Below are 12,214 nucleotides of genomic sequence, written 5' to 3'. Positions count from 1 at the left end.
TTTATTCATATAAAAAAATGTGAACATTTTTAATAAAATAATAGTTGTATAGGTAAACACAGTGGCCATAATTGTTATGCTTCTAAAATAACAACAAGATTGAAATTTTGTGTCCGTCAAGTACAGCAAGATAGGATTGTAAAGTTTATCAAACCAAACATACACAGGCAAATACAGACTGTTAATGGTTCAATTCAATCTAGGTCAGAGAACGGAACAATTTCACTGGTGATGAATATTGCACCTCAAGAAACATAAGCCAACAGTTGCTAATTTGGTTAACCCATTACTTTTCAGGAATAAGCATTCACCCCATGGGTCAAACACTTTTATCAGCTTCAACCACATCCACCCTTTGTGGTGAAACGTAAAACATATTTTTATCCTTCAAAAAGTGGGCACCAATCGGACCGATTTCGCAGTCTGCACAAGCCAAGTATTTCACATCCTTGACCGTGTTGCAAAAACCGACGTTTTCAAATGAAAACATGTCAGTCACTGTCCAAAATTCAAAGTCTGTTGTTCCTTCTCCGTGAGTCTTGTTCATGGGTGGCAGGAAGATTCCATCCTTAACCTCCTTCCAAGTGGCCGTGTTCGGTTGCAATACAATTGAGCCGCATTTTTCACACTTTATCAGGCCACAGTTTTTCTTTACTTCTGTTGACATTTTTTCAGATTTGCTATTTTAATGTTTCTACAGCAAGTAAATTTATTACAAAAAGAGCAGGGGTGTGAAATAAATACTTTTACTTTTAGATGAGCTTTAGAGCTCTATGGCAAAAAAATAATTTTAAGAAGCTGGTGTTCTGTTTAGCCTTTTCACCAGGCTGTTTCTAACCTGCAATTATAGTTAAAAAACAGTGATATTCAAATGACTGTAGATCATCGTTGTTAGATTTTAGTACAACTTTAATGTTGCTTAAAACTAGGGTTAGCAAGCCTGTCAATTGACCGGTCAAATACAGTACGGTCAAGTTGACCGCTCTTTATTTAACCGGTAAAATACTCATATTGGATTCAAATAGTGTAAATTTTTTTAGGGTTGTTTTGTGATTTGAGTTTTTAATTATCATGATTGTAACTTTTTGGGAGAACTCAAATATAAAATCGTAGGGTTTACCTGATGCAAACACATGCTCTGTGGTAGTAACAAAGTGTTTGTAATAGCAAAGTAGATTTATTTTGTTTAGAATAAATGCATGTATATGATATATCACGCTTGTCATAAAAAGAAACACTAGTTGGTTCTATACCACAATCTTAGGCTACTTAGAAATTTAGAAGAACCAAATCCCTTGTCCCCAGTGGACCCTGGTGATAATATGGAAAATTTAGAGAGTGACAAAAGTTGTGACGAGAAGTGAAAATACTTTTTTACTGATGCATTTACTTGTTCTTAAATTTCGTTAATAAACTTGTTGGCTTAACTTTTGTAGTAGTGGTAAAAATTCCTACAGTACTGCTATAGTATTGCTTGCAAAATGTGCATGGTTTTGCAAAAATTCTTATTGATAGTCAAAAAATAATTGTTTTAGTTTTACAAACTATTGCACTTGAGCCAAACTGTTCATATATTCATTTAAAGTTAAAACCAAGGTTTATTTTTAACTTCAATTGCATTTAGATAGTGTGCGTAGTATTTGACCAATATTTGACCTATTTGACGAGTATTTGACCGGTCAATTGACCGAATTTTATTTGACTGCTCAAATGCCCAACCCTACTTAAAACCTTCGCGGCCAATGCATGGACTGTATATAGGAGACCTCTTTAGAATAATCTGTTTCCAGTCTGCATTTCATGGTAGTTTTCACCAAAATATTGGATATAATGCTATACTTCTAGATTAGTTTTCCTTGCAATTTCAATTTTGACAACTAGTCCGTCATTGTAAAATAATTGTGGTGGGATTCTAGACCAGCGCAAATTTTAAGACCAAAGGTAAGCTCGCAGCTGAAAATTTTTTTTTAAGTAATACATATCTGGAAATAAACAAAGTCGATTAGAAATTTTTACACATAACTAGTAGCAACCTAATTTAGCCAGCAATCAGACTTTTATCTAAAAAAACTAATATTCATATTTATGTATAGGTATGACCCTATGTGAGTCACTTTTGTCTTTTTAGACTCAACTGCTAGTTATTAGGGAATAAGTTAAGAATAATCGTTAAAAACTTCATAGACGTTAACATTAGGGTTCCTCTCCGGGAATGTTGGAAAAATCCGGAAAAAAGAGGAACCCTAGTCAACACATTACTTAGTGCGACATATTTTATTAAGCAATCAGAATTTTATAAAAAAAACTAATAAAATGTTTATATTTGTGAATATTAATATTCAGCCTTAAAATTTAAACGTGACTTTCGGAGATATTATAGGGTAACACTAATTTACGGAATGATGAATGGTCGGAATGGTCGGAACGCTGACAGTATTATTCTTAAATATAATAACACTTGACCCACCTTCACCCAAACGCTAACCCCCACCTTAACCCAAATATTGTGCGTTGGTTTAATAATTGTTTTAACGGGGTAACACTTAAATTAGTGAGCGTTCCGACCATTCATCATTCCGTAAATTAGTATTACCCGATATTATACACGATGAAACTTCGAACTGCATCATGCTTCACTTTGGTAATTTTTAGTTCTGCAGGTATACAATCAAAGTTTTTTGCACATCTAAAGTTCGCAATCTCACTACACTTAGCGTATTTCGTATATTTTCTCGATAACTTATATCGTATAGTACTTTGTAACAGTGCAAGACAGTTCCTCACAATTACAAACATAAATTGCAATAAAATAGTAAGGCTCACTTTTAACAATAAACGTCAAGCAAGTAGGATTGCAAAGTAAGTCAACCAAAAGTCATATCAAAGTTTCACATGGATCACAAAGATAAATAAAATAAAACAAAATACCAATTTTAAATAATATACAAATACACCTATTTGTAGTAGGCTACACTAGGGCAACTTAGATATACCCAACCATGTAAAGATGTGTAAAATATACCGTTGCAAAATCCTTTAGTATTTAGTGTCTTATTCGTTACAGAATACATGTCATAGAAATCTCAACAAAGACGTCAGTAATGTTAATAAGTAGACATTTATTTTTATTTTACTCATCTCGATACAAAGAGGTTATATAGCCTCTTTGTCTCGATAGTACTACAACTTAATTCAGAGTCCGTTCTTATTGTGATAATCTTGCTATACGTCCAATACTGGATCCAAAAGAGTCGTGCGAAACCAACTAAATTGATGCACTTTAGCACCAGAAGCTAGTCACCACACAATATTTTCCAAGAAATTTTTACGGAAAAGCAGAATGCGACCCTTCAACCAGTTCTATGCAGCTCTTACGTTCATGCTTGTATTTGTGATTTTTAGGATGTAGCCTACAGTATTAATTTTGTGTTGCTCTTTGCAGTTAACAAAGCAAGACATGTAACTCTTGGTTTCAGAGTGGTTAGCCCCTTTTGGTTGTAATATGAGAGATCTTCGCGTAAAATAATAACATTGAGACCAGGGTTTCTCAAGTGAGGTCCTCGACTCCCCTAGGACCACCGAGCAGTTTTCGGGGGGCCACAAGCAATTAATATTTCCTAATTTCATCAGTTCAATTCAAATTTGTGGTTTCATTTAAATTTTGGATACTTCCATGTGGCGTTTTGAGACGAATTTTTCTGAAAAGTCTCCATCGTGCATGGAATTTCGAAAACCACTGATTTAGAGAAATTTACAAAAAAAATATTATTATAATCAAGCGTTGCCCGAATGCTACATACAGACCGAAAAGACCCTTGAATTTTATATTATTGCTAAAATTAAGTGGTATTTGATAACAAATTCTTTCCTAAAATGGTGTATAACACATAATTAGGGGTAGGCCTAATTAGCCTACTCATAATGCGATTTAATTTCTGAAGTTATTTTCAATGGTTTTTGTGCAAGTAACTGTTTTGTGTAATGGTTAAACCGTTGAATTTGTAACTGCTGTTGTTTGTAACATAAAAATTTGGAAAGCGAGAGTTTTCTGCTTTGTTCGTTTATTAGTCTGACGCAATAAAATTTAAATGCAAATTTTTTTCAAGCTTGAAACTGGCCTTCTTTAGGAAATGCACTGGCCAAATTAACATCAAACGATAATGGATTATTTAGAAAACACTAGCTAGAATTCCAACAGTTGTTAATCGAAATGAATATTAGCAATTCGAATGAAATAGAGAAATTAATTCGGCTAACTGTGTGTTGTATACCCCCTCCCTTCCTTCCTAAAAGCTAGCATTTAAAGCACATATCACTTCAAGTGCGAAAATCGCAATTTCCTGTAAACAATGTTTAGCGATGTCGCAAACAGTTTCCCCAGACTAGTGTTATATCAATATTTAATCAACGATTAGGCACTGTAGTTCAGCTAACTGCTCAACAATTTAGCATGCAGTCTAGAGCTATACAGCCCTGCAACATGTAAAGCAGGCGTTTGTTTAGTGCAGTGTTTCTGAACTTATGGCTAGCGACCCAATTGGCTGTTTAATTTGATTAGGTCGCCGAGTTACATGGTTAAGGCCCGGTTACACTACAGCTGCACTGAGAGGAGCTGAGCTGCACTGGGCGTAAAATTGTTTTCACTACAGCTGCAGTGAGCGTAGCTAAGCTGCACTGGGCGTGAAATTGTTTTCACTACAGCTGCAGTGAGCTGCGCTGGGCGTAAAAATCGCCCCAAAACGTAACTTGTTTCTATAGCTGCACTGGGCTTGAGTTTAGCAAAGCGTGAAAATCGCTCCAAAGCGTATTTTTTCCAGCTGCACGGGGCTTGAGTTTAGCAAAGCGTAACTTTAAGCTAGCTGCAGCTGCTGCACCGGGCTAGAGTTTAGCAAAGCGTGAAACGCTCGCCACGATAGAATTTAATGCAAATTACGCTTTGCTCAGCTCGGTGCAGCTGTAGTGTAAACGGGCCTTTAGATGAGTTAAGAGCTGTCCAAAATAAGATTTCCTTAAAATTTAAGAAACTGTAGGACATATACGATACGAAGGCATGGTTTATATTAGTTACATGGTCGCCGCAAAAAAGTTTGGTAAATTAACACTGATCTAGTGCAGTGCTCCGCAACCTGCGGTTACTGCGAAATAATACAACGTGTAGCCTAGCCCTAGAGCAATACAGCCCTGCACGTTCGTTTAATTCAAACTTATTTACGCTTTTTGTCTTGTGTTTTGTTACCTTATAAAAGGTTGAGTGTCAGTTACGCTTTGTGGTCGCAAAAAAGGTTGGTAAACATATTGATCTAGTGCAGTGCTCCAAAACGTTTTTCGCATGCCACACACTTGACAAATCTTAAAAAAATCAGCATTCAGAAAATTAAATCTGACAGTTGTGTTTTGTACTAGGTTGCCTGCCAGCAGCCAAGAATAATTTATTCAGTGCAAAACCAATAGGGATGAAAATGTCAATATTTTACAATAGTATTTTATGGGTTTCGAGTGTGTGGATAGCTTCTGTTTTTGCCTGAGTATAAATATTTAAAACCATTGCTGTATTGTAGTGTATATAAACGTATTCATAGCATTGTAGTCGGAATATTACTTTCAACAAAAAAGTTTTTAATATTATACAAAAGTAATAGGTTTGGCATGCAGTCAAAACTTCTGCTTTGGTGCAGTGTTTTGTTGTCTTAATTTGTCTTTATTAAAATTTACCTTTATAATAGCGCAAGTATAAAACTTTCGGTAACATTGCGGCGAACGCACTTATGTATCGCAACGATTTCAATTATAAGCCCAAATGCTGTGGCTATTAATGATAAACAGGAAGTGTAGTAGGCGGTTAGATAGCGTTTTTACAAATGTTTAGACTGAAAAGAATATAAATTAAGGGGAAATAGACGCAATAGAAGTTGTTTAGTTTTTTTAGCTACAAAATTTAATTGCGTGTAAACAGATAAAAAGAGTCCTAAAAAGATCGCAGTTTCAGACCACAGTTGTTATACAAGTGTTTATCTGTATCATTTATTGACTTAAAAAGGTAGGACTACAGGTCGTCAATATAGAATTGTTTGCACTTACAAGATGTAGCGAGCAAAGCTGTTATTGGTGTTTTTGGACTAGCTCCTATACGACGGTCCAAGTGTGAGGTAGTGATTTGTAACCTCACCTCGGATAATATTTCTAGTCTTGCCTTGTTTGCGTGAAAAATTCCAAATTGGTCGATCTATTTATTTAGTCTTTTAAATGGGCACGTGGCCATGGACCCACCGTACTGCCCTTTTTCCTGTTTTAACTAAAAAACGAACTGTGTTGAGTCCATAAGGTTAGTTTTCTGACGAGACGTTTAGATGTAACTTTGTGACTGCACATATTTGAGTAACCTTGTTACGTCAAGGCATGACGTAACTTTGTGACGTCATCTCTGAAAATATTGAAAAGTCCCCCCCCCCCCTCAAACAAAAACAAATTTCCTAGATCCGCCCCTGTTATCAACACTCCGAGCATGTCACAAGAAACCCGGTCGTTCGCAGCGAAACCTTCCTTTTCGATCCAGTGGATTTTACCAGTCATAACCTTGTGCTGTGCGTAGAATACTTAGGGCAGTGAAAATCTCGGATAAAATGGCCAAGTACGACGACGTCGTGGTGGGAGCCGGAATCATTGGATCATGGACCGCTTATCATTTGGCAAAGCGAGGACGGAAAGTGCTGCTTCTTGACCAGGTGAGTGTTCGACTGTTCGTACGTATACTACGCACAGTGCTTTATATTTTATTGTCTCGACATCATAATTTAAGTAATCTAAAAAGGCGCGCTGTAAAATCTACGACTTTAGGCTGGTGAACCGCGCAAGCGAACATTGTTTTGCATTAGGTAATTAAAATTGACAAACCATATAGTTTAAGGGCATGCTGGCCGCGTGCCCCCCTGGGTCAGGCTTGACTTGGCTTCGGCCTTTTGGACGAATTTCTCGAAATATTACTCACAACTCGACGCATTTACCATATTTATTTCTTTATCGTTTAATTTTTATATTAGTGATTTAATTTAGAAATGAGTTGCTCTGACATGGGCTTGACTGGGACTTGACGTGGGCAACTGGTGACTTGGACTAGTCTTAACTTGTTATTTCTTGAAAAGACATGATTTGAATGTACGTTATTTCTCAAATTACTTGATTAGGATATTTCAAAATAATTTGTTTACAACTCTGCTTTTTCACTACATACTTATCCAAACAACTTGCTTCAACTGAGTTTCATAAATGTTTATTTCGTTTTTTGTCGCCTAGTGCTGGTTTAGAACATGATTCATTGTTGTTTTTTTTTATGTTTTATTGTTTGTCTGGTATTATGTATTTTTTCCGCTATAGTTGCAATTATATTGCCCTGAAGAAGATTGCCCGAATAGGTGGTCGAAACGTTGGTACTTTAATAAAATTTTGCCTGAAGAATAATTTTACAATTGAAAAAATGCCTGGCAGCAACAGCATATTCACTGAGTTTCCTCAAATTCACTACTGTCCAATGTAGTCAAATTAACCTTTGAACTTTACCTGGGGTCAGTTTCCCTTGCCCCACACCAGAGGGAGCTCGGGAGGCCACTCTCGGATGATGAAGAGGTCCCATCGCAAGAAGAGCTGTAGTGACCTGGTTCCAGAGGCTATAGTGAATTGGGAGAAACTGGAGCGTGAATGCGGAATAAAGCTGATGCTGTAAGTCGACTACCTTTGCCTAAAACAGTGGTTCTACACCTTATTTGAATCGCGGACATCTTGGTTTTCTCATAGTCTAGTCCTGATTAATAATTTGCCAATCTACACCTGCGATCATAAACACTATAGTAAAAATTACCTAACGTTAAAAGTGTTTTTGTTGGATTATTTTGTTATAAAGAATTTTTTAACTAATTTTGTATGCAAATATTTGTTAAGAGTTCGTTCAAATTTTAGCTTTGTTAGCCTGGTAAGTGTTATGTTGTTTCGAATAATGGGCGGATCAATGCTTTTTGTTTGGGGGTTGTAAAAATTACGTCATTTTGTTACGACATAGCCCAATGTCATTTTTCAAGTAATCTTAATTAGAAGCGTGTCAATCTAGAACGATTGGATGTGCAATTATGCAAGTAAAGTAAAGTTAGTGGAAGCGTTTATTTGGTTTCAGTTGGCCATACGTTTAACCTTAAATGTATACTAAAGTCATTGGGCGCAAAAAAGGATTAACACTCTATCTCAACCGCTTATTGACTGCACCGATATCATGTAAAAACGAATGCGCAAAAAGTAAACCTTAGCATCTCTAAAATTGCATTGACTATAAACAATTGGGCAGAAATCGTACTTTGTAGAGAGTCTGAGTCCACAGAGCGCTAGGCTGTGCATAAAAGGGACCCCTAGGCTGAAAAGATTCCATGGCACTTGGCAAAACATAAGCATACCACAAAACGTAAAAAGATTCACAAAACGTAAATATTCAATTAGTTGATTTTAGAACTGAGAAAAATTAACCGTTTGTAAACCTCCCGTAATGTATTACTTTACGAGTTTGAAAATAGTTCCTCGGTGTGCACTATTTCCTTTACGACTTGCTTCCAAAACACAGCTTACACGCCTTTCACCTCTACGCAAACGTAGTAAAACAGGCTGGTGAAGCACGGTTATGCGAAAGCTTTTGAGAATTCAATACAACTTTTTTTATAGTGTTATCTTATTACCCTAAATAGAATTAAATAGGGCCATTTACAAAGATTGTAATAAAAACAGGCGCACCGGTTGCCTGACGATCTGCGAACGGTCGACCAACAGTCAGCTATTTGAACAACTCACATCGCAGCTGACTGAGGACAACCAAAAGTACGAGGTTTACAGAGGCAAGGCAATATCGCGCGCTTTTCCCGGCCTGGATTTTGACGACGACTACGATCTCTTTAGCGAGAGTAACGGAGTCATTTTTAAGGCCGACAAGTGCATTCGACATTTGCACGTGAGTCAACAAATACTGCCATGATACGTTATTTTAAAATCGGACACTTTTAGAATTTTAGAGACAGTAAAATGCCAAAAATAAACTCTTGGTTTAACTTTAAACTTTAAAGGATAGACTTCTTGTGAAAATATAAATGTCAGTTTATTAAAAAATTATTTTTTATTTACCTGATTGTGAACGTAAAGAATCGTTTAGAATAGATTTGGTTAAACAACAAACAAAAAATCTGAAATCTAAATAAACTAAGTTTCTTATTAATTCCAAATTGTATCACGCTGCTTTGCAGTGTATAAGTTTTGCATTTATTTTTACTTTTGCTTGGTGCTTGATTTGGATGTGAAGTCCATAACCAAATATTTAAATAGACAAAAACGTACAAAATTATTTTGCATCGGCAGGGATATTTTGCATCGGCAGGATTATTTTTGCATCGGCAGGCATATTCTTGCGTTTTCGTAACTTACCTGACAAGGCATCTTTGTATTTGTTAAACTAGGACGAGTTCGTGAAACTTGGAGGCACTCTTCAGGACACAGTAAAAGTCGTGAAGGTCGATGTGGTCAACGACAGACAGGTGCTAGTCAAAACACAACAAGGGAGTTTATACTCTGCCGAAAACGCTATTCTGGCTTGTGGGGCGTGGAGTAACGAATTGGCTAAGAAGTTGGATTTAAATCTACCAGTTGAAGTACGTGATGTATGGATGCGTTGTCTCACAAAGCGGAATTTGCTAATTATCAAAAAGTTGTGTCCGACTTTTCGCCCACAAACCAATACAAACCATTTCCGTTGGTTGCTATTTATAATTTAATATTAATGACAATAGCACGAATTTCCAGTGTTGTAATGACTTAAGTCAATGACTTGACTTAACTGCACTTAAGTACGGTTTTTAAATGGCTTGACTTGAGTCCATTGGAAAAATGACTTGACTTGACTTGACTTAAGTATTTTTAAAAGACTTGAAATAAAGTAAAAAAAGACTTGTGTTGAAATGAAGTGTTCATTAAGCATTTTTAAATACAAAATTGAGGTATTTATCTTAAGTTTGCACGTAAAACATTTTGCTTGCAAATGTTGGGTTTTTGTTGTTTTTAGTAGAGGGTATTGCTAATAACCGGACCAATTTGCCAATTTTAGTTGTTAAACGTTTAATTTTTATTACAAGGACTTTACTTGAAATTGACTTCCGGACTTAAGTTCTGTGAAATTGGGTACAAAATTTAAATTGAAAAAAAAAGGATATGGTTTTAATAAGTTGTAAATTGCTTGTTTCAGGATTTGTCGGTACTGTTTCTTTATTAAACAAATTGAACATGTTTCAGACCAAAAGAGTTGTTACCCATTACTGGAAGCAAATTGAGCCAGAACTGAATCCAGAAACGCCAAAGATTCCGCCGATGCTCTTCTACTTTTCGGAATACCATCTATACTCCATTTCGTCATACGAGTATCCTGGTCTTGTTAAGGTTGGCTTGTGATACATTTAACTGAAAGAGCGTGACGAAGTTTCAAACTCTCTTTGAAAAGCAAATGGCGGTAAATTGGAAATAAATTTGCGGACCACTACCCGTGTACCGTACTGTATAAGATTGTTGCCTTTTTCTGAACTGAATTCTAAAATCATTTTGTTAGTGCTTGACGTCAGGTAATATTTTTAGGCCACCGATGGCAATATAAATTGTCAATTTTTAACTTTTTATAATTTTCTTTTAATGTTTTTTATGTTAATTAAGATGTGTTACCATTATCGAACCCAAACCGATCCGGATTACCGAGATTTGCCTCTCTCGGCTGACGAGCAGAAAAAAGATGAGGAAAGATTTCAAATTTTAAAGGGAATGGTCAAGAAGCATTTTCCGTTTCTTGTACCAGAATCGTCGCTTCAAGAGACGTGCATACAAACAGTAAGGAATTAAAATGGTTTAAATTCACTAGGTTGCCATTTACCAGAAACAAAATTCTACTTGTGCGCTTACGCCAATGATTCTCATACTTCTTTATGTTGTGGTACACGTAGGCAAGAAATACACGTTTTTTTAAACATCACGTTAATAGTAACCAGGGCTAGTAACTGTAGGCATTATGTAAGTACCACAGTTATCGGTTAACTAATGAATAGTTGGCTTTCAAGTATATTTGTGCGTGTGTCTCTTTGTATAATACGAAGAGGACTTTTAATTACAAATATTTCTCGAAAATCACTGGATATACTCTGTTAAAATTACTGGTTTATATTTTCAACGTGCTTTTTGCCACCTTCAGATGACCGCAGGATCAGATTTTATTCTTGATCGACATCCCATGCACCGAAATGTCATTATCGGGACGGCTGGATCAGGTAAGACACATAAATGCTTTTAACACGTGCGCAAAGCAAAACAAGGGTAGGCCTATTTTTGTTTGTTAAAGGAACTATTGGGAGCTATGGTTGTAAACAGGTTAACATTGCTAAATTATAGAAAATCCCTACATTTATTTTGCAGTTTTTAGTGGTATTATTACTGACTTCTATGAAACATGGATAACACAACCACTTATGTCATAGAGATCAGTGGGAATTAGTCAAATCGTTGCTGTACGAGGTAGTTTCGATATCTATATTAAATCTGCTTTCTTTACACATTTTTCTCTTTTCAGGTCATGCCTTCGGGCCGTCGCCGGTTCTTGGCCAGATTTTGGCCGATCTGGCCACGGACTATAACAAGGACCCTTTAGGACATTTTTCTCTACAGTATTCCGTAACCACAAACAGCAAATTGTAAATTTTAAAAATAATTTAACTTTTGTTTTCGCTGCAATATTTTCGCAGAAGGTCTTTTACTTGGAAGTTCATTTGTAACTGATTTTGTTTAATTTCCTTGATAGCGCTGTTTATGCAATTGCAAACACCACTTTATTTTGCTTTGTACGGTTTTAGTTTTATGTTGCTTTGATTATTCCTGTTTAAAATCTTTCTTTATCAAAATCTAAGTTCGTGATCGTAACCCGATTTTTCCAAAGTTATTATTCACGCAAGTTTACAATATATAGCGTAGAAGCGCCTGGTTAGGGAATTAGTTAATGGCTCCTGCCACTTCTATTCAACAAGATTGTAAATCTAGTTTAACAAAAAAGAATCGTTATTTATTCAAACAGTGATACTGGGCTACTATTGCCACAGGCCACCTAAAATAAAATTTGCAATACAAAGAAAAACCCCTGAGGGTACTAATTATTCCGACATCTTTT

General features: G+C 36.0%; 2 protein-coding genes across 2 annotated transcripts; one reads left to right on the top strand and one right to left on the bottom strand.

Moving 5' to 3' along the window:
* Nucleotides 1–319: 319 nt before the first annotated feature.
* On the bottom strand, nucleotides 320–667 carry LOC146166816 (guanine nucleotide exchange factor MSS4-like). Its single transcript, XM_083385037.1, has one exon. The coding sequence runs from the start codon at nucleotides 665–667 to the stop codon at nucleotides 320–322; it is 348 nt and encodes a 115-aa protein (XP_083241163.1).
* A 5,927-nt stretch (nucleotides 668–6,594) lies between these two features.
* Nucleotides 6,595–12,038, top strand: LOC146166815 (peroxisomal sarcosine oxidase-like). The gene is made up of 8 exons (XM_083390377.1): nucleotides 6,595–6,722; nucleotides 7,565–7,713; nucleotides 8,761–8,980; nucleotides 9,480–9,671; nucleotides 10,309–10,452; nucleotides 10,720–10,890; nucleotides 11,249–11,324; nucleotides 11,624–12,038. The coding sequence occupies exons 1-8, from the start codon at nucleotides 6,621–6,623 to the stop codon at nucleotides 11,746–11,748; spliced, it is 1,179 nt and encodes a 392-aa protein (XP_083246503.1). The 5' UTR covers nucleotides 6,595–6,620; the 3' UTR covers nucleotides 11,749–12,038.
* Nucleotides 12,039–12,214: the final 176 nt, after the last annotated feature.

Source organism: Ascidiella aspersa, chromosome 1, assembly GCF_963924565.1.
Source record: "Ascidiella aspersa chromosome 1, kaAscAspe10.2, whole genome shotgun sequence".
NCBI lineage: Eukaryota > Metazoa > Chordata > Ascidiacea > Phlebobranchia > Ascidiidae > Ascidiella > Ascidiella aspersa.
The sequence above is the reverse complement of the archived record's forward strand: the minus strand, read 5'-3'. Positions and strand labels throughout refer to the sequence as shown.

What these genes read in the sequence shown, in the direction of transcription:
- LOC146166816 (XM_083385037.1), bottom strand. Translation starts at nt 667, where the DNA reads ATGTCAACAGAAGTAAAGAAAAACTGTGGCCTGATAAAGTGTGAAAAA.
- LOC146166815 (XM_083390377.1), top strand. Translation starts at nt 6,621, where the DNA reads ATGGCCAAGTACGACGACGTCGTGGTGGGAGCCGGAATCATTGGATCA. An exon ending in TGCGGAATAAAGCTGATGCT is followed by an intron (nt 7,714 to 8,760) that starts GTAAGTCGACTA and finishes TAATAAAAACAG; the next exon opens with GCGCACCGGTTGCCTGACGA. An exon ending in AGTATCCTGGTCTTGTTAAG is followed by an intron (nt 10,453 to 10,719) that starts GTTGGCTTGTGA and finishes ATGTTAATTAAG; the next exon opens with ATGTGTTACCATTATCGAAC.